The following is a 23,252-nucleotide window of genomic DNA, read 5'->3' as shown; positions in this document are numbered from 1 at the left end:
TCCCCAGGTCATGGAACATATCCAAGTATAATGGATATGTCATTGTTAAATTCTATAATAGATTCCATATAGTGTCATTTAATTTTTTTTCTACTTCAAACTATTAAAATGAAATTTCAGTTTTTAAATTATTTCATTCACCTAACATACCTGTCATTGTCCTAAGTGCTGGAGGTGAGGTAAAAAGAAAAGAGTCTCTCCCCAGAGACAGTCAAATAAACAGACATCAGGAGTATGCTAAGTGCTCTGACAGTGGTATTCGCAGGGTGCTGGGGGCATGGAGGAAGGCCATCTAACCCAGAATGGAGGAGTCGTCATGAAACAGCAACACAGCCAGGCATCATACTAGAGGATTTTATCCTCAGAGGAGCCCCAAAAGGCAGGTAATATTAACCCATTTTACATAAGAGAAAATCAGTTAATGGAGAAGCTATGTGACTTGCCCATGGCCACAGTGCTAAACAGTTATAAAGTGGAATTTGAATCCAGTTCTGCCTGGCTTCAAACACAAGCTTTTTCTGCTACAGGACACTGGAAAATTAATTTATGTGGAAAAATGTCATCCTCCAACAAAGTAGGATAAGAGAGTGTTAATTAATGCTGTCTCTCTTCTATGAAGATGATACTATTTTTTTTTTTTTTTTTTGGCTGTGTCACGCAGCATGCAGGATCTTAGTGCCCCAATCAGGGATTGAACCCGTGCCCCCTGCAGTGGAAGCATGGAGACTTAACCACTGGACCGCCAGGGAAGTCCCTAAGAAGATGATACTACTGATTAAACTTCTTTACAATAATGAAATGGGTTTAATCTTATCCATTCAAACATCAGGCTTTTTTTTTTCCTCTCCACATGAACAAGGTATCCATTGTCATATCCTTAAAAACCATAAAATGCCTTTTCCTTCCCTCTCCTTTGCTTGTTTCCTACTCCTTCCTTTATACGAGCGAGCAAGGTCCTCAATTGATAGGAGTTCTAGTAATGTTACACATCTACCCCAATCCCCCAACTTCACAGTATTAATGAATGACACAAAGAAAATATTCTATTCTTTTACTAAAAATATGACTATTCAAGGAAAATATTTTGTTTTTCTAGGTTGCTGACTCATAGGGGGAAAAGGTTAGGTCAGCAAAAACGGAGACAGTGGAACACTGGGGGAAAATATCTTGTTTTATAAGCTGACTCTATTCTGGAAAACTTAAATTAGAGCTTTACTTTGATACACAACTCTCTTATGACTGCATTAGAAGTTTTCATTCCATACAATTAAAAATCTCATCAGATAAAAATCTGCGTATCATGCACATGATGTCTGAATAACAGACTTAATAATTTATGTTCTCAGAGACACGACATTCAGTATTTTCTAAAACTAGTTCTTTTTACCAGACCTAAAATAGAGAATATAAAAGGGAAAGGGATAAAAACATCTGACAGAAATGATGGTAAGTGTTAACTTGATTAAACTATAATAATGCCATATGAAACATTATATTTTTAAAATTTAAATAATAGTTAATACATTCCAATGTGGGTATATATTATGGATGCATATCTCTGTCCTATCCAGTTCCACACCATTTCCACACTTAGGTACCCACTGTTTTAGTTTCTTGTGAATCCTTTTAGTTCTTTTATATACAAATAAACAAATATAAATAAATATTCTGATTCCTTTATATTTTTTTGATGCAGAAAGTAGCTACAATCAGGCACAAAGCACCCAGCTGTTCAGGTTGTACACTGTACAATCCTGAGGGTTTGTATGGGTCATACAGACTCTGATGTGAACAGGTACTCTGGAGTGTGTGGTAGCCCTGCATACTATATGCACTACTGTGCAACCTGTTTCTTTTTTTCTTTAACTTAATATATAACTTGGAATTCTTTTCATATTTTTACATAGCATACTAATTTATTTTCATAGCTGTATAGTATTCCATTTTATGGATGGACCATATTTATTTATTCCCTTATTGATAGATATTTAAATTGTTTCACTTTTTTTGCTATTGCTATAATGAAATCTTTATATATAGGTCACATTACACATGTACAAATCTATCTGTAAGATAAATTTACAAAAATCAGAGTTTATACACACTTGCTATTTTGACAGAAAATGCCAAACTGCTCTCTATCTGGGTTGTACTATTTACAATTCCATCAATAATAGTGCCTCCATCAATAATAGTGCCTGGTATTCCAAATCCTCACCAACATGGTATACTACATTACTTGGATTTTGACAGTCACATTGATGAAAATGGTATCTTAATGTAGTCTGAGTGAGGCTGAGCATTTTTTTTATGCTTTCAGAACCTTTTATGTGAACTGTGTTTTCCTATCTTTTGCCAATTTTCCTATTCATTGTTAGCTTTTTACTGTCTATTCTCTAGTTCTTAAATCCTAGGGAGATTATTCCTCTGTCTGCACTAAGAATTGTAAGTATATCTTCCTCCTTTTGTTCTCAGATTTTTTTTTTTTTGGTTATGCAAAAGTTTGTGGCTAAATTTATCTTTCCTTTTATGATTTTTGGTTTAAGTCAAATGAAAGTCCTTGCCGACTCCACAAAGTTACAAAGAACTCTCATATTTTCTTACAGTTTCATTCTAAAATCTTTGATCCATTTGGAAACCACCTACAGTATAAGGTATAGATCCAACTCTTATTTTCTCCCCCAAGAAGATCACTCAGTTGTCTTAACCACATTTATTAAATGTGATTTGAGATGCAACCTTTATCATACACCAGATCTCATAAGTACTTGGGTCTACTACTGTACTTTTTTATTCTGGCCCATTTGTTATTCTACGTATTTATGTACCAACACTATTTTATTTTAATCATAGACGCTCTGTAATATGTTTTCATATCTGGTAAGGACAATACACCCCTCACTGCTCTTTTTCATCCAAGTTTCCTGGCTATTTTTGGTTATTTTTATACATTAACATCTAAATCTCCTTGTTTTTTTTTTAAAAAGCTAATTGTTGGGAATCACGTTAAATTTGCAGATTGATTGAGGAAGCTCTGGTATCTATCTTTTTGATTTTTCCTGTCACAGTACTTGGTATATCTTTCCTTTTGTTCAAGTCTTCTTTTGTGACCTTCTGCAGTGTTCTAAAGTGTCTTCATATGGGTCTTGCACATTTCTTATTTATTTAATTCCTAGGCATTTTGATATTTTTTTAATTAACTTAATGCCTTTTAAAACACCTATTATTTTGAAAGGATAAAAACTGTTTTGGGAAAACTTAGTAAAATCTTCTAGAAAACAATCTCTTTCACCCCAAATTCTATCACATGATTTAATGTCTTTATTTTTTAGTGTTACTAGTAAACTAGTTGAAGGAAAAACAGGCCCAATTCATATGTTACATTTTAGTTGAAAATTGTGTAACTGCAATATGTTCGTTTATATCCAAGTGCGTCTTATTTAACACTTCAATACAATACACATCCTCACAGCTTATAGACAATTAATTAATTAGAAGACTTACTGAGTTATCATTACAAAGATTAAAATAATAACTCTAGAATAGACTCATAAGAGCTTTATAAGCAAGAACCTAATTCTCATCCTCCCTTGACAAAGTATTTTTATTTATTTTTATTATTATTATTTTTTTTTGCCGTTCGCGGGCCTCTCACTGTTGTGGCCTCTCCCGTTGCGGAGCACAGGCTCCGGACACGCAGGCTCAGTGGCCATGGCTCACGGGCCCAGCTTCTCCGTGGCATGTGGGATCTTCCCTGACCGGGGCACGAACCCGTGTCCCCTGCATCAGCAGGCGGACTCTCAACCACTGCGCCACCCGGGAAGCCCGACAAAGTATTTTTATATCTAATTCAAAGTTCTTAACAAGCTATGTTGCCAAGGAACTCTAGTGTCTTTTAGTTGTTCCTCTAAAGTGAAATGGTAAACAGAAGAGACAAAGGACAGGTGTTGTAACAGTGGAGGAGAGATTTATTGGCTTAATACTAAACCCAGTCTCTCCCCTCTCCCTCCTCTTCCACCTCCTCCATCATCATCATTATCATCATCATCATCATCATCATCATTCCCATCATCATCTTAAAAAGCACATGAGAAAGGTGCTTTGTCAGAAGCTATCGAGTCATATACATCTAAATGTCTTTGAAGACTCACCAGATTATTTCAATCAAGTGACTGGGGAACTTTAGTTCATTACTGAGTGTGACAGCTTATGCTTATGTCATTAGAAAGGGAAAAAAAAAAAGAAAAAAAGGAGAACAAGGAGGCTTTTTCTTAGGAAACAGTGAAATTTTACATTAAGGTCATTTTAAGGGAGAAGGAGGGCTACCCAATAAGTTATCTGTCTGAATTCTGTGACTGACAAATTAGAAATGCCTCCTATTTATAAATTCACTGGAACTAATATTAAAAATGTCAATATCGCTTATTGTAAAGTTAGACCTATAGATTCAGTATTATACTTGAAGAAACACACATATAAGAAAATGACAGTGTTTAGGAACTGTGACAACTTGTACACCTTATGACAGCAGAAATTCTTCAAGACAGCATTAGCTATTTATATAATCCTAGGGTTGTTTAAGAACATCGGCAAAAATCAGGAATGACTCCCTTCCCTGGGCTAGACTTTAACTGATCTTTTAAAATGGCATGAAAGTTTCAGGAAATCAAGATATAAAAAATCGGTCAAAGGGTTATTTTACTATCTTCTTGATTCTGTACCCAAAGGCAATATTCCCCCTGGTGGTACATTTTTTCCTTAGATTTTCAAGAATCTAAGCAGGTCAGGAATCCTACTCATTTGTCTTGGAGGTGGATGAATAGCATCTGCTTGTAACCCACAGCACAACCCAGTGGGAAACAACGGAAAACTGCTTCAAAGAAGGAGTCCTGGGCTGCTGCTTCTTTTTTTTTTTTTCTGGGCGTCTTGAAAGATCTTCATCAGACCAACAGCTCACTGCTCTCACAAGTTTCCTTAGACTACCTGACTGCCTTCTGCTTGCCAATCACTGGCTCAGTACAATCATGTTCACGCACTGTGCTAAATGCTTATGATATTATGCCAAAAAAGAGAAGGCCTCTGCTTTTATGGCATCTACATGCTAGCGCTGGGAGAAAAATAACAAAAACGGAAACAACATGAACTAGATTTCAGATACTGAAAGGTGATATGATCATATGTGACTGGACAAAGGAGAGCTAATTTAGACTGGGTACTAGAGTTCCATCTAAGATCCAAATAATAGGTCAGCCAGGAGAAAAACTGAGGGAAAAAAACTGAGGTACCAAGTATTCCAGGCAGAGAACATCTCAAGGCAGCAAAAAATTTGGGATGTTTACAGAACAAAATAAGTGTGACTGGAGCATGACGAATGGGGAGAGAGAGGAGATGAAGTTAGAGAGAAGTAGGCAGGGTCTAGAGTACTTAGAGTCTTAGGCATCATGTAAGAAATAAGAATTTTTGCTTGATCTTATTTCGTACAACCTGACTGTTCTCAGGAGATCTGAATTTGCCTTTTGCCTTATCTCTTTAACTTCTGCTTATTCTAGGTAGGCTGACTATACCCTAGCCTGAATTATGCCAGAATGTCAGTCAGTTCATTTGGGATATAATCAGTTGGGGGAAGGGGGCAGTACAAAATGAAAATGCGAAGCCCTTTGTTAAAAAAAAAATTATTAACAATTTCAAGAAAGTGACAGCAGAGGATTAAACCCAGTACAGGGTCCAACTAAGTGAGCAAGGCCTGTGTGACTGACTGCACAGGTCACATACCGATGAAGCTGGCCCTGATCTTGATAAATGTTACTTGAAAAAAATAAATGCCTTCTACTGATGAATAATTTCTGTTTTCATTTCACCTTATCTGTCAATCACATAAACTTATTCAAGATTTTTTAAATGGAGTAGCCTCTCAAACATGTGGTTTAAAGGAAGCTGCCAGGCTATATGGGAAAAGAATCAAAAAAAGAGTGGATATATGTATATGCATATGTATAACAGATTCTCTTTGCTGTACACCTGAAACTAACACAACATTGTAAATCAACTACACTCCAATAAAAATTAAATCTGCAAATATTTCCACATTTTTAAAGTGGATTCTACATGATGATAATTTAATATAAACAATTACTTTTTGGTTTTCATATCAAAAAAAATAAAGGAAGCTGCACAGAAATAAAAAAACTAGGATATCAAGACTTACTGCAGCAACTTCATGCCATTATTGTGTACTAATTGGAAAACAGTGATTATCCAGTCTATTCTCAGGCAAACTACAATTCATTTGTTCTTACTATTTACTCAAATGTATTACTCTTCCTCTTTTAGGTAGAAGGAAAGCACTACAATAAATACCTACCAAATAAACAGTTGTTAGTACTGTTGGAATAATTGTTAGGTACTTCAAATTGCCAAATGGATCTAAATGGCTTTATTAGGCAGCCAGCTAAGAAATACAGCTCAGTGGCTAACATATTAAGATTTACGTTGCAATGTCCTTAACTTATGCATCAAAAATACTAAAAAATATAATTATAAACCATTTTTTTTTATTTTTGGCCACACTGTGCGGCTTGCAAGATCTTAGTTCCAAGATCGGGGATAGAACCCATGCCACCTGCAGTGGAAGCACTGAGTCCTAACCACTGGACCACCAGGGAACTCCCAGAAACCAAATTTTAAAAACAATACGTCTTTATAATCCTTAAGTCAGAAAGCCTGAAAACCAATAATCAGATAAGAAAACATTGTGACTATCAGGGTTTTTTCCCATTTTTCCTTCTTTTTCCACCTGCACCCATTTCACTCACCTCCATCCCCCAAAATGGTTTGTATGAAAAATAACACGTATTTTACCTACTATGTAAAATTGAACATGATCATAGCTAACTAGAAAGTGTTCACAAGGTTCAATTATTTACTGCTAAAAATGATATTACAAATAAAAGATGCTGAGTCTGAAATGTCAGTCCAGCCCCTGATGTTTTAAGTTTGTAATCAACATCTCTACTTGCAGGACAGGGTTGTACTAGCCTTGCCTGAGTTGCTCCCATTCCATTCATGGTAGAACCCATTACTTAGCATTAGTTACCACAATGATTTATGCAACATCACAAGCACACTCAGACTCACAAGAACTGCAGCCAACACTGCTCTATTGCTATCGAGATTACTGTACCTTGGAAAAGAGTAATTTCATTTGCAATTATACAACAAAATAAAAGTACAAAACAAACACATTATTAGTGACATATTTATGCTGCTACCTCTTGCTACATAGAAGGATTGCCTGGAAAAAAAGAATAGTCAAAGGGAATGTTTTGTTGGTTTCAGTGACATTCATGTTTGCACAGGGTTTGAGTCTATGCTGTAAGGAATTTAAAATATGACAGGTCTTGTCCTGAAAGAGATGACAATCTGGTATAAGAACTAAGGTAGATACAGATGAAAAAAATTTTCAAACATTCTCATAACACAGGAATAAGTCTGTAGAATCAGAGAATCTTGAAATTTACGTGTCAAAGTAGAAAAGTCATGAGGACACGGGGAGGGGGAAGGATAAGCTGGGACAAAGTGAGAGAGTGGTAGTGTATATATGGACATGTATACGCTACCAAATGTAAAATAGATAGCTAGTGGGAAGCAGTCGCACAGCACAGGGAGATCAGCTCAGTGCTGCGTTCACCTAGAGGGGTGGGATAGGGAGGGTGCCAGGGAGACGCAAGAGGGAGGAGATATGGGGATATATGTATACGTATAACTGATTCACTTTGTTATAAAGCAGAAACTAACACACCAAAAAAAAAATGTAGAAAAGAAAGAAGATACTTTTTTTTCCTTTTTCTTTTTTTTGGTTTCTAATTTTCTGGCCCTGTGACCACAGTTAATCAGTTACTCTCTCCAGGTGACCATCATCACTCACCTGCACTACAGCAACTGCCTCCTAACTGTTCTATTTTCTTTTTTGCTCCCTTCCCTTTTCCACACCATAACCAATATCTTTTTAAAAATGTGAATCAGATATCACTTGTATGTTTCGTATTATTTTTAGAATAAAATACAAACGCTTGGACATGGCTTATAAGGCTCTGTATTATCTGGCCCCAGTATACCTGCGCTGACCCATTTCCTACCACTTTTCTCCCTGCTCACAAGGCTAGGAAGAGATGGCCTCCTTTTTGTTCTTCAGTGGTAAGTAGCTCTTTCTTGCCTAGGGGTCTTGGCATGACTTGGAATTGTCATTGTGTAGTTTGCTCCTTATCATCACTCAGGACTAGGCTCAAATGTCACATCCTCAGAAAGACCTTACTTTACCTCCCTTCCTCTTTTTTTTTTATTTTTTATTTTTTTGCGGTACGCGGGCCTCTCACTGTTGTGGCCTCTCACGTTGCGGAGCACAGGCTCCGGACGTGCAGGCTCAGCGGCCATGGCTCACGGGCCCAGCTGCTCTGCGACATGTGGTATCCTCCCGGACGGGGGCGCGAACCCGTGCCCCCTGCATTGGCAGGCGGACTCTCAACCACTGCGCCACCAGGGAAGCCCTACCTCCCTTCCTCTTGACTTTCAGTCACACTGTACTGTTATCTGAAATTCCATTATTTATGTGTCTGTTACTTGCTTTTCTCCTGAGTCCCTCAGTAGAAAAGACACACTCCATAATTGAACTGATCTTCTCTGACTTTCTCTGTGCTGTAGACCCAGTAGGTTGAACAATGTCTGGCCCACAAGAGAGCACAGTAAATAAAATGTTGAATGACAAAGTCAGTCATTTAACTTCGCAGGACTTCAGCTTCGTCATCCATGAAGTGGGGATAATTATACCTGCTCTGGACATTAGCAATAAAAAGTAATGTTTACTAAATGTTTACACTGTGAAAATTACTTACATGCATATTCTCATTTACTGTTATGATTCGTATTTTACAAGAAAGGCCGTTAAGTTTTAAAAAGACCAAATAACCTAAGGACACACGGCCATAGTGAGGACCCGGGTATGAATGCAGACCTGCTGTAACCTCAGAATCTGAGCTCTTAACCTCTACTTTATAGTTCCTTGAAAGTTTCTTTCTTCCATTATAGCAAAATTGCCTATGCCGTCCGCCCCACGCAGGTCCTAGTTTGTCCTGTAGCACAACTGAAGAAAGCTATTACATCCCCCATGCGTTTCTTTTCCAAGGTGAACATCCCCATTTCCTTCAATCCTTCCTTAAATGATCCTCATATCCTGGCCACTATCCTCTCAAAAAACCAGTCTGACAACGTCTCTCCCGCCCCAGAACTGGTTAATTTTCACTGGGCAAATGGTTAAAGGACTTCAGAGTAGCAGAAGCCGATTCCCAGGGGCTGGGAAAATGTAGATGGTTCAAGTGTTTGAGTGGGCTGTGGTTAAAACAGGAAGACTTCCTGGGAGAGGTGATCCTCGAGCCGGAGTTCAGGGCAGTAATAGCGGATCGGCGGCCACAGTACCCCAGTCAAAGGACCGCGCGGGACAGCGGCCGCTGAGGTCCGCCGGTCTAGACAAAGGCTGCTGGAGGTTAGGAAGATCGGGGACACAAACCCACGTGATGATGGCTAGCACGCGGAAGAACGCAAGTCGTTTTGCTAAAAGTAACTTAAATACCTACTGGAGGGAAGCAAAGTGGGAGGAACAGTCAAGAAGCAAAACGCGAACTTACCCGGCAACCCGGCCTCCGTAGCCCCACTACAGACGCCGCCACCTGAGGAGCCCCGTAGCCAAGGCAGCGGCTGGCTCAACCCAGAGATCGCGAGACAGAGCAGGCCTCGCGAGATCTGGGCTCTGGCCTCTGACAGGCGGGCGTTCTTTCTGGGTGCCATGGGAGGGCTCTGGGTTACGCGATGGGCTCGCATGGCTTTCTGTGGGTGGCCCTGGAACCACCCTGGAAACCCGACCAGGGCTGCGGAGAGGGTAGAGTCTTGTCTCAGGTCGGGGAGGAGCGGGACAAGGGGTGCTGAGAGGGAGCTGAGACGGCTCGGGACATGGAGGCGCCCGAGCTTGGCGGTGCAGCCGCCGCGGCGGCCGAAGAGTACTAACCCCTTCACGCGCGCACAGGAGGAGGATTGGCGGCGGCGGAACAAGACCGTCCTCACGTATGTGGCCGCGGTGGCCGTGGGCATGCTGGGGGCGTCCTACGCCGCCGTGCCCCTTTACCGGCTCTACTGCCAGGTAGGGCTTGCGCTGCCCGTTGGGCGGCCCGTCTGGAGGGGCGAGGGTGCGGGCAGTTCCCTAGACAGCGATGCTCCACTGTGCCGTGTTGGAGGGATGTCCGAGATTATCTACCAAAGAAAATCGCTTTCTAAGGAAACAGGCCTTAGAAAGTGACTTACTTGCCCAGGGTCACTAAGAAGGTGACAAAGCTACCGGTAGAACCCGAGTTCTTATAGTGATCGTGCCTATACTCCTCTGCCTAGTGAAATTCCCCGATCTCAGCTACACCACCGGAAAGGTCTGCAACCTGTATTACGGTATCCAGCGATCTGCCTTACTCTTCTGCTGTTCACACACGGGCCCGCTTTTAAAATGTAATTTATGTTCATACATTAATTCTGTGAACCACAGAAACCATGGTTTCTGTGCAAAGGTTAACCCTGGAAATGGGAGTGTGCTTGCTACTTGTAGTTAAACTGGGAGTAGCTTTTTATGTATACAAACTAGCATGAATTAGGACTTCGAGGCTTTTCCCCCTTGTTAATATGTAACTGTAATGTCCTTACCCAGGGCTCCTTTTTAGATAAGAAACTCTAGTGCAATGGTTCTCAAAGTGCAGACCCCAGGACTAGCAGCAGCATCATTACCTGGGAGGGGAATTTGAGCGCAGATTGTTGAGTCCGACTGCAGAACTGTTGAATCAGAAACTCTGGGGGCAGGGCCCAGCAGTCTGTATTTAATAAGTTCCCTAGCAGATTTTGATGCAGGCTAACGGTTGAGAACCGCGGGCAAAGGCAGAGTTCACCTATTTCATATATATTCTGCTAAGTTCTTAGGCAGTAGTTTGCTGCTTTATCTGGGCATTAGGATCACCCATGGGGCTTCTTAAACAAACATGTCAGGGCTCCTGTACCCCAGAGATCCTGATTAGGAGACATGGGTAGGGGTCAGGAATTTATGTTTTAAAAACATAAATGAGAGCTATACATTGGGTTCATTCAGTGAGTGAGTGATAGTGGTTCCCAAACTTTGTTGTACATCGGAATCACCTGGAGAGCTTTTCAAAATCCTGACACCCAGGTCACATCCCTAACCAATTAAATCAGAAGGTCTTGGAGTGGGAGTCAGGAAGTAGTAATTTTTTAAAGATTCCAATGCTCAGAAGAGTTGGGGAATCACTGGTTAGCTGCTCTTTCCTGCCACTATTGTTAATGCCTGGCTTACTTCTCCTGTCCTTATGAAGATTAACTTTTGCCTTTATTTTCGATAATGACTGAAACAGCAGAAATCTGAAGGACTTTTCAGTCTCTTAATATCAGCATCTATGTAGGAAAGTACAGTAGCTTGATTTCTGGAGGATGAGTGTAGAATGTGAATTAATTTTCATCAGAGCCCAGCCTGGACCAAGCATGAATCCCAGAACTACCAGTTGATTAAGTCGTAAGCAGACCTGAATCTAAAACAGCAAGTGTAGATCACCCCAAACCACCGGTGAGTAGGCAGGGGAAGGTGGGTGGTTGATTTTATTCTTCAGGCAATATATAACAATGTCTGAAGACATTTTAGGTTGTCACAACCTGGGAAGTGAGGGGGGGAGGGTGCTACTGGTATCTAGTGGGTAGAGGCTAAGGGATGCTGCTAAACATCCAACACTGCAGAGGGCAGATCCATTCCCCCACCTCCACCAAAAAAATGAAAAAAAAAAAACCAAAGAATTATCCTCTGCAAAATGTCATTAGTTCCAAGATTGAGAAACCCTGCTCCAAACTGAAGTGAATGACAATATTTCATGCACCTGGGTGAAAGTGCAGGGCAGGAAAGTAAAAACAATTGTAATTTGTAATCCTAAACTTAAATCACAGTTGGATGTTTAGTAGTGACGTTTCCAAAAGAGCATCTCTTTTATTTTTGGAACCATGGAACTTTAGAGCCAAAAAATTAGGGATCATATAAACCACTTCATACACTGAGCTCATTTAATGAGTATGGAAAGTGTAGCCCAAAGAAAGTAAGATTTAGTGAGTTTTTAGAGCTAGTGACAGAACTAAACTGGAGCGCAGGACATTTTCTTTTCAGTGCCTTTTTCTATTGTTTAATTTCTCAAAGCATCACATTTACTAATTTGAAGAATCTGTATTCAAAGACAGCCTGTCAGAAAGAAAATATTCAGGAATCTTTATTTAAGTGAGTCAGGTTCTTCAGGAAAACATCTTAAAACTTAGCCCTCTTGAAGAGAAGTATATACTTGTCTATTAAGCAAGAGTAAATAAAGGCTTGCCCTCTGATGTATCTTGTAGGGTTATAATGTAACTTTATATTGCATGGCAGCTGAGTGAAGCTGCTTGACTTGTGTAACAAGCTAAGATGGTAACACTATATTTTGCTGGGAGTCTTCCCTAGCCTCAAATTTGGTATTTTTTTCCTAGTATAGTAACAGGTTAATTATCCGGAGACCAGAATTCTGGCAACCTCAAGCATCAAAAGAATAATTTTTTTTAAGCTTCTCTGATAAGGAAATAATTAATGGCAATGAAGATAGACAAGAAGTATCACAGATTATCTTGATGCCTTATGATTAGTAGATTCAGTGGCCAAAGAGATCAGGTTCTCTGATTAACTGGTAATATATATATATAAAAGCTGTACTATACAAAAAAATACAGAAAAAAATTTACAAAAATATTTACCAACATGGAAAAATACTTACGATGCTTGAGGAAAGAAGACTATAGAAGTGAAGCTACAAACTAATCTGTGTTCTAAAAGTTATGATATGAAAAAGGACCAGACAGGGATGTGGAAAAATGGAATTATTTAAATAGTTTATTGAAATGGCAGCATTGTGGGTAAATTTTATTTCTAATAATAACAGTTGATATGAAATATTAACAATAAGGGGATATATGTTTAATGAAAAGTTCAGCTAAAAATTCTGAGCTCTATTATCAGTGGAGAGTCTGCTCTCTTTCAGATGATTCATTTTTGACCATGCCATATAACCAAGTGATTACTGAATAATATGACTTTAACCAGTATAGGCCCTTGACACCCAAAAAGTGGTCAAACCATTGGCACATTCACAGGAAACGGCCAGTGATAGTATATAAACCTTGCTGCTACTGGATTATTAAAGTTAAATAGTTTTTAAATTTTTGTTTCATCCAATACATAGGTCATCAGCACCTAAAACTACTGTATTGTTGTTTAGCATATTATATTGTACCTTGTTGTCTTTTCCTAGACTACTGGACTTGGAGGATCGGCAGTAGCAGGTCATGCATCAGACCAGATTGAAAACATGGTACCTGTTAAGGATCGCATCATTAAAGTCACCTTTAATGCAGATGTGCATGCAAGTCTCCAGTGGAACTTTAGACCTCAGCAAACAGAAATATATGTAAGTGATTAAAGCAGTTTTTAAAAGATTGCTTTTTTCAATGTAAAAATCCTTTCTTTCATCGCTTACTGGTTCACAATTTAGGAAACATTCATCTAAACTTAATTTCAAAATACTGACAGATTCCATTACTGTAATCCTTTTATTCCTGCAGACTACTTTTTGACAGTGCCCTATATTCTGACCTAATGTAACAGGATATACTTTTAACTTTTAAGTTACATGGCATTATAATAAAAGTCAGTTTGGAACTATGGAAAATCATGTTTTTATTAGAATCATATTAAGAATTCACTAAGAAGTTTTCTGGTCACTAATCTTGACAGTAGGAGCAGCTGTCATCCTTTATAGTTGACTTTACCTCAGGTATAGATGATACAAGAAAAATGTTGAAAATCATTGGTTACAATGGAAAGTAGTTTACTGATTTACATCAGAAGTATCCCTGTCCCTTAAAAAAAAAATTTAAGGATCTTTGAAGTAATCATGTTAAATAGTCATGTTCTATTTCAGAAAGATTATACACCTTAAAAGTTTCCTAAAATTGTGATTAGAGGATTTAACTGAAATTATCTCATGAACTGAATAGCCAGAAAAGCTTAATTGTAACTCTTATTGGAAAACCCTATTAATATTAGTGCTTCCCCAGGTTAGTAAGCTTCATTGAATCTCTTCAGTGATTTGAGGGTGTTATAGGTTATGGTTCTTTCTGTTTTTTTTTTTTAATTAATTAATTTATTTTTGGCTGCATTGGGTCTTTGTTGCTGCATGCGGGCTTTCTCTAATTGTGGCGAGCGGGGGCTACTCTTCATTGCGGTGCGCGGGCTTCTCATTGTGGTGGCTTCTCTCGTTGCGGAGCATGGGCTCTAGACGCGCAGGCTTCAGTAGTTGTGGCACGCTGGCTTAGTTGCTCCGCAGCATGTGGGATCTTCCCGAACCAGAGCTTGAACCCATGTCCCCTGCATTGGCAGGCGGATTCTTAACCACTGCGCCACCAGGGAAGCCCTAGATTATGGTTCTGAATATTAGTTGCAATCACACAGTAGTATACAGTGGTGTTAGTTGCTAAATTGGTACATGCGACACAGCATCCTTTGGACATTGATTTCTTTTTTTTATTTATGTCTCATTTTACGTTGACTTCTTTAAAGCCTTGCAATTTATTTTATCCATTATTTTCTCTCAAGAAAAAAAAAACTATTAGTGCTTTTTGGTTAAATAAAACTTCTATTCAGTTAGTTTTACTCTGGTTTACATTTAATTTACTCTGGTTGTAAACTAAGTTTAAGGTTGGTAACCTTTTATAAAAATCTTTAGTCAATTATATAATATTCAAGGATAAGTGTTAAGAAGTTAGGCTTGGCTTGTTCTTGGACACATTTTATTTTCTTACATCTTTATTGAAGTATAATTGCTTTATAATGTTGTGTTAGTTTCTGCTGTACAACAAAGTGAATCAGCTATATGTATATATATATATATTCCCTCCGTTTTGAGCCTCCCTCCCACCCTCCCTATCCCGCCCCTCTAGGTCATGACAAAGCATGGAGCTGATCTCCCTGTGCTATGCAGAAGCTTCCCACTAGCTGTCTGTTTTATATTTGGTAGTGTATATATGTCAGTGCTACTCTCTCATTTCGTCCCAGCTTACCCTTCCCCCTCCCCGTGTCCCTAAGTCCATTCTCTATGTCTGCGTCTTTATTCCTGTCCTGCCCCTAGGTTCTTCAGAACCTTTTTCTTTTTTTTACATTCTATATATGTTAGCATACGGTATTTGGTTTTCTCTGACTTACTTCACTCTGTATGACAGACTCTAGGTCCATACACCTCACTACAAATAACTCAATTTTGTTTCTTTTTATGGAGCAATATTCCATTGTATATATGTGCCACATCTTCTTTATCCATTCATCTGTCGATGGACACTTAGGTTGCTTCCATGTCCTGGCTAGTGTTGCAATGAACATTGTGGCTCGTGACTCTTTTTTTTTTTTTTTTTTTGCGGTACGCGGGCCTCTCACCGCTGTGGCCTCTCCCGTTGCAGAGCACAGGCTCAGTGGCCATGGCTCACGGGCTCAGCTGCTCCGCGGCATGTGGGATCCTCCCAGACCGGGGTACGAACCCGTGTCCCCTGCATTGGCAGGCAGACTCAACCACTGCGCCACCAGGGAAGCCCCATGACTCTTTTTGAATTATGGTTTTCTAACGGTATATGCCCAGTAGTGGGATTGCTGGGTCATATGGTAGTTCTATTTTTAGTTTTTTAAGGAACATCCATACAGTTCTCCATAGTAGCTATATCAATTTACATTCCTACCAGCAGTGCAGGAGGGTTCCCTTTTCTCCACACCCTCTCCAGCATTTATTGTTTCTAGATTTTTTGATGATGGCCATTCTGACTGGTGTGAGATGATATCTCATTGTGGTTTTGATTTGCATTTCTCTAATGATTAGTGATGTTGAGCATTCTTTCATGTGTTTGTTGGCAATCTGTATGTCTTCTTTGGAGAAATGTCTATTTAGGTCTTCTGCCCATTTTTGGATTGGGTTGTTTGTTTTTTTGATATTGAGCTGCATGAGCTGCTTGTGTATTTTGGAGCTTAATCCTTTGTCAGTTGCTTCATTTGCAAATATTTTCTCCCATTCTAAGGGCTGTCTTTTCATCTTGTTTATGTTTTCCTTTGCTGTGTAAAAGCTTTTAAGTTTCATTAGGTCCCATTTGTTTATTTTTGTTTTTATTTCCATTTCTCTAGGAGGTGGATCAAAAAGGATCTTGCTGTGATTTATACATCATAGAGTGTTCTGCCTATGTTTCCCTCTAAGAGTTTTATAGTGTTTGGCCTTACATTTAGGTCTTTAATCCATTTTAAGTTTATTTTTGTGTATGGTGTTAGGTAGTGTTCTAATTTCATTGTTTTACATGTAGCTGTCCTGTTTTCCCAGCACCACTTATTGAATAGGCTGTCTTTTCTCCATTGTATTTTCTTGCTTCCTTTGTTGGATACATTTTAAATAACTTCATCTGCAGATTATTGCTTGAAGACTTCAGACATACAAGAGGACAATCCGTATCTAAGTATGCGTAAGAGAAAGTTCTCCACTGACATATGCAAGTAACATTTGAAAATCAAATGTTCTTGGGTAGTATTCACAATTTATTTTGCTGACCCTTAACATTAGTTTAAATGAGGTATTATGGTCTGAAATGATAATAATGACTAATTTAGGAGGGAAAGATGTGAGATTTAAGGATAATGTATATTTTCCTTAAAACAGGTAGTGCCAGGGGAGACTGCACTGGCGTTTTATAAAGCTAAGAATCCTACTGACAAACCAGTAATTGGAATTTCTACATACAATGTGGTACCATTTGAAGCTGGACAGTATTTCAATAAAATACAGGTATAACTAAATGCAGACATTACAGAATGTGATAAAGGTACATGAAATTGTTTGATACTAAATCTATTTGTGTCTGTTTAGTAGGTACTAATTTTTTAAAGTTCATTTCTTTTAAACTTCAAACTTTATTTTTCATTGCTTATAATAGCTATGCAGAGGTTGAGAGTCAGACCATATAGATATCTGCTTTTTTAAGATTAGAAGAATTTGCTGATTCTCAATCCTTAAAGCAAAACTCAATCTGAGATAAAAGATGCTGTTATTCTATTACAGAATTTAAAGATTATAATTAACAGTAATGCTTATTAAAGCCAATAAATGAAGCATTAGTTTCTATTATAGGTAACAGAATAGAAATATTAATTAATGACTACCTTTCTATAACTTCTAGTGCTTCTGTTTTGAAGAACAAAGGCTTAATCCACAAGAGGAAGTAGATATGCCGGTATTTTTCTACATTGATCCTGAATTTGCTGAAGATCCAAGAATGGTGAATGTTGATCTCATCACTCTTTCTTATACTTTTTTTGAAGCAAAGGAGGGGCATAAGTTGCCGGTTCCAGGCTATAATTGAAGTCAGAACTAAGTCCTGCTTCAAATTTGTGATTTTTGAAAAATCATGTATCTTCTCAGAGGAGAAATATTTATAATAATGTGAAGCCTTCTATTTTACATTTTATATACTTATGGTTCTTTTTTCCCAACTAAGTTACCCTACTTAGAATGTGTAACTGTTCAAAACCATACTTAGATTTTAAGTAGTATTAGAAGAAACTGCTTTGTTTCATAAATATGTTGGCATGGACTTGATGGTTCAGCTTAATTCACTGGTCCCCTTTCAAATTATGAGCACTTCATACTTGTAGCAATGAATTTTTATTATTATTTCTAGAATAGTTGGTTACCACTTTCATTATGAACAGTCACTATTTTAAAAGCTCAAAATGGAAGAGGAATCACTAAGCCCTAATGGCTTGCCTAAAGATTACATTCTGATTTCAAATTTGACTGTATTTTTCCTTTAAGATCTAGGGCTATTTTACATTCAGAGTACTAAACAAGTACTTTGAAATTTCAGTACCATGAAATTTAAATAAAGTGCATAAGTATATCTGGTAGGTTTCTAGCATTTTTTGTGATAGTTCCAAGTCTCCAAATTTTAATGTAAGTGGGATTGTGAAGATTTACTGACAGCAGAGTTCTTCTGAAAAAAGATGTATTGAACTGTTTTAATAGTAATTTATGAGAAACCAAAGTACAATTTATTCTGAATGTTTTCCAGTAGTCTTTTTTCCAAAAAGAAAAAAAAAAAGGAGCATTTAGTGTTATAAAGAATTATATTTAAAGGCAAACAGTGTAGAATCCAGTAACCTCTTGAGGGTACCTGAAATATTAAACTACAATCATCAAGGCTTTTACAATTCATAATCCTAAACAAGAGTATTATTTATAAAGAAGTGCAAATTGACTTTTACATTCAACTTCAGTTAAATGAAGGCACTCAGTATTCTTCCTGAATAATAATAGTTTTTCACATTTCATGCTTTCATCTGTTAACAATTATTTTGTAATGAAAGTCTTCATCTACTCTTATCCGAGTTCTTGTGATGATTTCTAAATGTAGGAAGGTCTGAAACATAAGGTGCTACACTTAATCTGGTTGGCCTCAGTACCATGAATTTTTCTTCTGCTTAAGTTTTAAGTGAATATATGTTACAACCAAGTTCTTTTGAGATAAAGCTTGAGCTGCTGTCAGGAGCCATAAATGTTACTCTGGAACTGTTACTCTTCTGTTTAAACCTCATTACTGCAGAGGAGAAATGTTCCACTGTGGCTTTGACGTTCCGGAAGGTCTTATCTTCTGGGTCTCAAAGCTGGACAGGGTCTACCTTTAGGAGAATTGGCACCCATAATGCTGCTAGTGAGCTGGTCATCCACTTCCACCTGGAATAAAAAGAAGAGTCAACCATCTCCATCTTTTCCTCTTTCACCATTCCTTGTAACTAGAGAGCCACAGTCTAGTAGAGGAAAGGTGGGAATGTACTACTTCCATGGGGGAAGGTGTGGAGGGAATAAATAAGGTTAATAGGTTACTGGTGGCTGTGTGCATTTATTAGTAAATAAATGGAATGATTAGTAAAGCAATAGAATCCAGACCAATCTAGACTAACAATGAATGGCTTCTACCAGTCCCAGCGAACAGGTATTAACTGCACATAAAAGACACATCTGATTCTAGTGCTAAGAAGTTTTTATTGATCATCGGTTTTTGTTAGCATTAACATTTCTATACCTTAAACCTACTTCTGCATTCCCAAGATTTATAATTTTTAGCTAACATGGTCACAAAGAATGTATTTCATTAGTGAACAGTAGTTCATTACAATTTGAGTGACTCAGAGGAACTTGTGTAATAATATCTCATCAGAGTGTCAGACTGTGATGGCCCTTACAAAATGTAAATAATAAATGTAGAAAGTGACAGTTACACTGAAATCATGTGGAATGTAAGTTGCGTAAGTTGAAGCCTTTACCTCAACGGTCACTGTGACTTTGAGCTCCTTTGTGGTGGTGAACATCAATGTCTTCATAAGTAGCTCTGAAACAAACAAGCCATAATGGCAAAAGGGTTATATATCAATTTCAATGTACTATTTTGGCTTTTAGCTGCCAACAACTTAACTAAAAATCTGGTGCTATTTTAGGTGTTCAGGAAATCAGGCTATATCAGTAAATAAAAACAAAGGTCTCTGTCCTGAAGCGTACATTATAACTTTCTTAGATCCTAATGCTGCTATTCCCATACATCTTATAAATATGTATCTTATGTAACCATTTTACTTGTAATTTAATGAGAAATATGGCTCAAAATTTGGACAGTTTGCTTCCTGATTTAAAAAAAAGCAAAAATTGTTCAGCTTTCCCTGGCTTTATAAAAAACATTAAAAATTAATATTCTAGCTTATTTAACGTATGTTATTACAGTCCAAACTCCTGAGCTACCTTTAGCATATAACTGTCATCTTTGTGCTTTGTATATAGTCATTTTTCTATGACAGCCTTTGTTCAATTCTTTATATCTGTCTTACATACGTCTGTAGATAGAACATATCTATACCTAGAAATATGACATTAATATATACAGTATAACAACACATGGCTAAGGAAAAAAAATCTCATAAAAATCACAGCACATTGAAGGCATGATCCCTAACCTCAAGAAGCCCCAGCATGGTCCAGAAATTTTAATGTTTTTCTAATAAGTTTTGTCTCTTGTTTTCCACAAAAGTATTTCAACCTCCTTCACTCTATTCAAATCTCTGATGCCCCTCCTCTCAGTCAGAAACCTCACATTTTAGTAAATTAAATGTCTGGATATGGAAACCTCCTCATGCTTCCATCACCAAATCTTCAATTCTGTTTTCATCTGCACCGTCATCTACTTCTATGATCCTATCTGTCTACCCCTAGGCTTCTCAAACACCTCACTCATTTAGGTATCTCCCTTCCTAAATCTTCAGCCTCTCATTCTCTACTAAATCCTACCCCTTAGGATTCACAGATGTTCCAGCATCTCTCATTTTATAAAATAATACAGTCCTTTATCCCATGTCTACTTAATCACCTCAGTAATCCTCTAGCTCCCAGGCCACTTTCCACAATCCCTTCATGTTTAAGTTTCTATGTAAGTTACCTGTGCACTTATTGTCTACTTCATCTCTTACTTTTTAATGTACTGAAATTTGGTTCTGTCCCCATCGATTTACCAAAATGCTTCTACTAAAATCACCAATGATTTCCTGTTACTTAGTCCATTATTGAGTGTTTGTCTTCAGTAATGTTTACCACAGTTGTGTACTCCCTCCTTTTTGTTTCCAAACTGCAATTTCCACATCTGGTAATAGGTTGTTCCCGTTGCTCTTGGCTTTTCCATTTTCTTGAATGCGCCAAACTCTCTCCCCACAGGGTCTTTGTATAAGTTGTTACCTGGGCCTGCAACACTGATTCCCAAACTTGTCACACTAAAAACTGCAGGTCTTAACCTTAACGTCACTTCTCAAGCTTTCTCTACCCTCATTTAAATCAGTTCTTTCTGTTATACACTGTCAAGTCGATATCTTTCATACCATTAACACAAACTGTAAGTACATGTTTGCCTGCTGATTTAATTTCTGCATCCATACTAGATTTACCCTCCATGAGTTTTAACATGATAAATTAGGCAGCAGTCAATTCCCCTTGCACATAGACAGTGTTCAGTCATTTGTCAAATGAAAGAATCATGTGTATGTATATGTATATGTATATTCATAAGTACTATACTCTGTGTTCTGCTGGAGTAGAAATTCTTAACCTGGGGTTCATGGACAACTAGTGATGTGAATATCCCAGAACTTTTCTGCAAGATTTTGTGCTTTTCCTTAGGCAGAAGTTCCCTGGATTTCATGGAATGTTCAAAGAAATTGAGACACCCTACCCTCCTGAAAGTAAGAATTGTAGTGGTAGGGAATTCCAGCTTCTTACTATCTCTCTTACCTTTAATATCTATTGCACCACCACATCTACTTACAACAATCTCATAATTAACTAAAATATAATAATATACTTTCCCGCTTCCTGTTTGCCTGGAGAAACCGATAAAAACATCCGGTTTCCAGACAGCATACCCAGTTTAACCAGTTTCTAATTCCTTAAACCACTAACATATTCAGTGATACTTTATCAAGCAGAATGACCTAGGAAAGTTTCATAATCTTGTTAGGAAAAAATATTTAATGAATTCCTAAGCCTATTAAGATTCGTTCATAAATCATTCCAAAATAGATCACTACACTGAGGGTTTAAACCAGGGTCAAAACCTCAAATGCCTATACATGCCAGGCAGGTCAGATGAAGGTATGCAGTGGGCCAGGTGGGGCCTGCTGGACTGCAGAAGCTGTCTCATCTTAAAGAGGCAGCTACTATGCAGCCCCAAGCTATTGCTAACACGTAAAAATGCTGTTGTATCGAAAAGAATCCAGAGGTCCAGATATTTTTGGAAATATCCCACTTTTTAACTGTTGGCAGTTAGTGTTGAAATGCATATTTAAAATTCACACAGGTCAAACAAAACACAGCTGCAGGCAAGATAACAGCCTGCAGGCTGCTAGTTTCTAAACAGTGATTTCCATAAACCTGCTTTAATCATTTTAAACAATTTTGGGGGTAACCTTTAGTCAAAGTATATTAAAGCTGTAATGAGCCTACCATTCCATAAATATTTTTATATACTGACCAATATGAAATCACAAAATAATGCTGCTTTAAGGATTCCAAGTTAAAAAATAATTTTTACACTAATAATCCATTTTAAGCACACTCTTGTCATAGGTAGTGAAGATTAAAAACAAGTTCTTATAGAAGTCTTTTTTGGCATTAGTCAAAGAACAACTAAAATACCCCATCCATGTGGTACTTATGTCACTAATCAGTGAATAGTGCCCTTCTCAAGCTGGAGAGAACCTGACTTTCCTCCAAGGCATCTACAAGGAATATACTAATGCACACGATGGTTCTGGTTATTTCTTAGTGTGCAACCCCAGCATTTTTATTTTTTAGTCACAAGGCTGAGAATAACAAGACCATTAAGAGCAACAACCTCCAAGAAAACCTCATAAGTCATTTTAAAATAAGGTCATTGATTTCTGCCAAGACCTAAACAAAGTTAAATGTATGACCAAGCCCTGTTAGCTCTGCTACCAAAGGGAACCAAGACAAAAAAGATAATCATTTTGTAAATGACTTACTCTGTGGTGACAGAAGGAGCTAAGGGATCAAACTCCATTACCTCGTAGTAATTGGGTGGCTGGAAATCATTCTTTGTCATCGCTGTAAGCAACAAAAAGAAATACACATTGTGCTTTTCGAGGAGATACACACAATTAATATTCTCTTTATGACTTAGACTTCTGACAGAAGATCCTAACAAACACTGACAACGAGAAACAAGCACACTGGTGTTCCAATGCTACTCCCAAGTACAACAAATCTATACATAACAAAAAGGTTTCCAAACTTCGATTACAGGTTCATTTACCTCAGCACTCAAAATACAATATTCAGTGCAACAGAAGCATTTTTACAATCTCCTAATGTCAGGAATAATGGTATCTGCGCTGAATTTATCTCATGTAGCTTAAAAATGTAAATGAACTCTAATTTTTCCTCTCTGTGTATCTATTTTCAGTTACCAATAAATCTTTAGCAGATTCATATATTCTCACAAGTTTCCTTATTTGATGCAAA

At 37.8% G+C, this 23,252-nt stretch overlaps 3 protein-coding genes across 6 annotated transcripts in view; 1 reads left to right on the top strand and 2 right to left on the bottom strand.

Annotated features, from left to right (window-relative positions):
- STXBP4 (syntaxin binding protein 4) overlaps positions 1-9,758 on the bottom strand; it is a 182,059-nt gene extending 172,301 nt beyond the window's left edge. For 2 of the 4 annotated variants that reach the window (XM_032616288.1, XM_032616289.1), the window contains exon 1: positions 9,678-9,732. The gene's annotated coding sequence lies outside the window, so the exon portion shown is untranslated. Of the gene's footprint in view, positions 1-9,677 lie in introns of all 4 variants that reach the window. The other 2 variants (XM_032616291.1, XM_032616290.1) reach the window with 2 other exon arrangements.
- Positions 9,759-9,784: 26 nt separating this feature from the next.
- Positions 9,785-23,219, top strand: LOC116745524 (cytochrome c oxidase assembly protein COX11, mitochondrial). The gene is made up of 4 exons (XM_032616287.1): positions 9,785-10,186; positions 13,410-13,565; positions 16,842-16,967; positions 17,359-23,219. Exons 1-4 carry the CDS (start codon positions 9,836-9,838, stop codon positions 17,539-17,541), a joined length of 816 nt encoding a protein of 271 aa, XP_032472178.1. The 5' UTR covers positions 9,785-9,835; the 3' UTR covers positions 17,542-23,219.
- TOM1L1 (target of myb1 like 1 membrane trafficking protein) overlaps positions 18,183-23,252 on the bottom strand; it is a 60,951-nt gene continuing 55,881 nt past the window's right edge. Inside the window, exons 14-16 of the mRNA XM_032616286.1 lie at positions 22,754-22,835; positions 19,502-19,566; positions 18,183-18,911 (exon numbers count right to left, since the gene is read on the bottom strand). Of these exons, the coding sequence (XP_032472177.1) occupies positions 19,503-19,566; positions 22,754-22,835 (146 nt within the window). The 3' untranslated portion in view covers positions 18,183-18,911; position 19,502. The remainder of the gene's footprint in view (positions 18,912-19,501; positions 19,567-22,753; positions 22,836-23,252) is intronic.

The sequence above is a fragment of the Phocoena sinus genome, chromosome 20 (assembly GCF_008692025.1).
Source record: "Phocoena sinus isolate mPhoSin1 chromosome 20, mPhoSin1.pri, whole genome shotgun sequence".
NCBI classification, from domain to species: Eukaryota; Metazoa; Chordata; class Mammalia; order Artiodactyla; family Phocoenidae; genus Phocoena; species Phocoena sinus.
This window is presented reverse-complemented; position numbering and strand designations above follow the sequence as displayed.

What these genes read in the sequence shown, in the direction of transcription:
- LOC116745524 (XM_032616287.1), top strand. Translation starts at nt 9,836, where the DNA reads ATGGGAGGGCTCTGGGTTACGCGATGGGCTCGCATGGCTTTCTGTGGG. An exon ending in TTTACCGGCTCTACTGCCAG is followed by an intron (nt 10,187 to 13,409) that starts GTAGGGCTTGCG and finishes GTCTTTTCCTAG; the next exon opens with ACTACTGGACTTGGAGGATC. An exon ending in CTCAGCAAACAGAAATATAT is followed by an intron (nt 13,566 to 16,841) that starts GTAAGTGATTAA and finishes TCCTTAAAACAG; the next exon opens with GTAGTGCCAGGGGAGACTGC.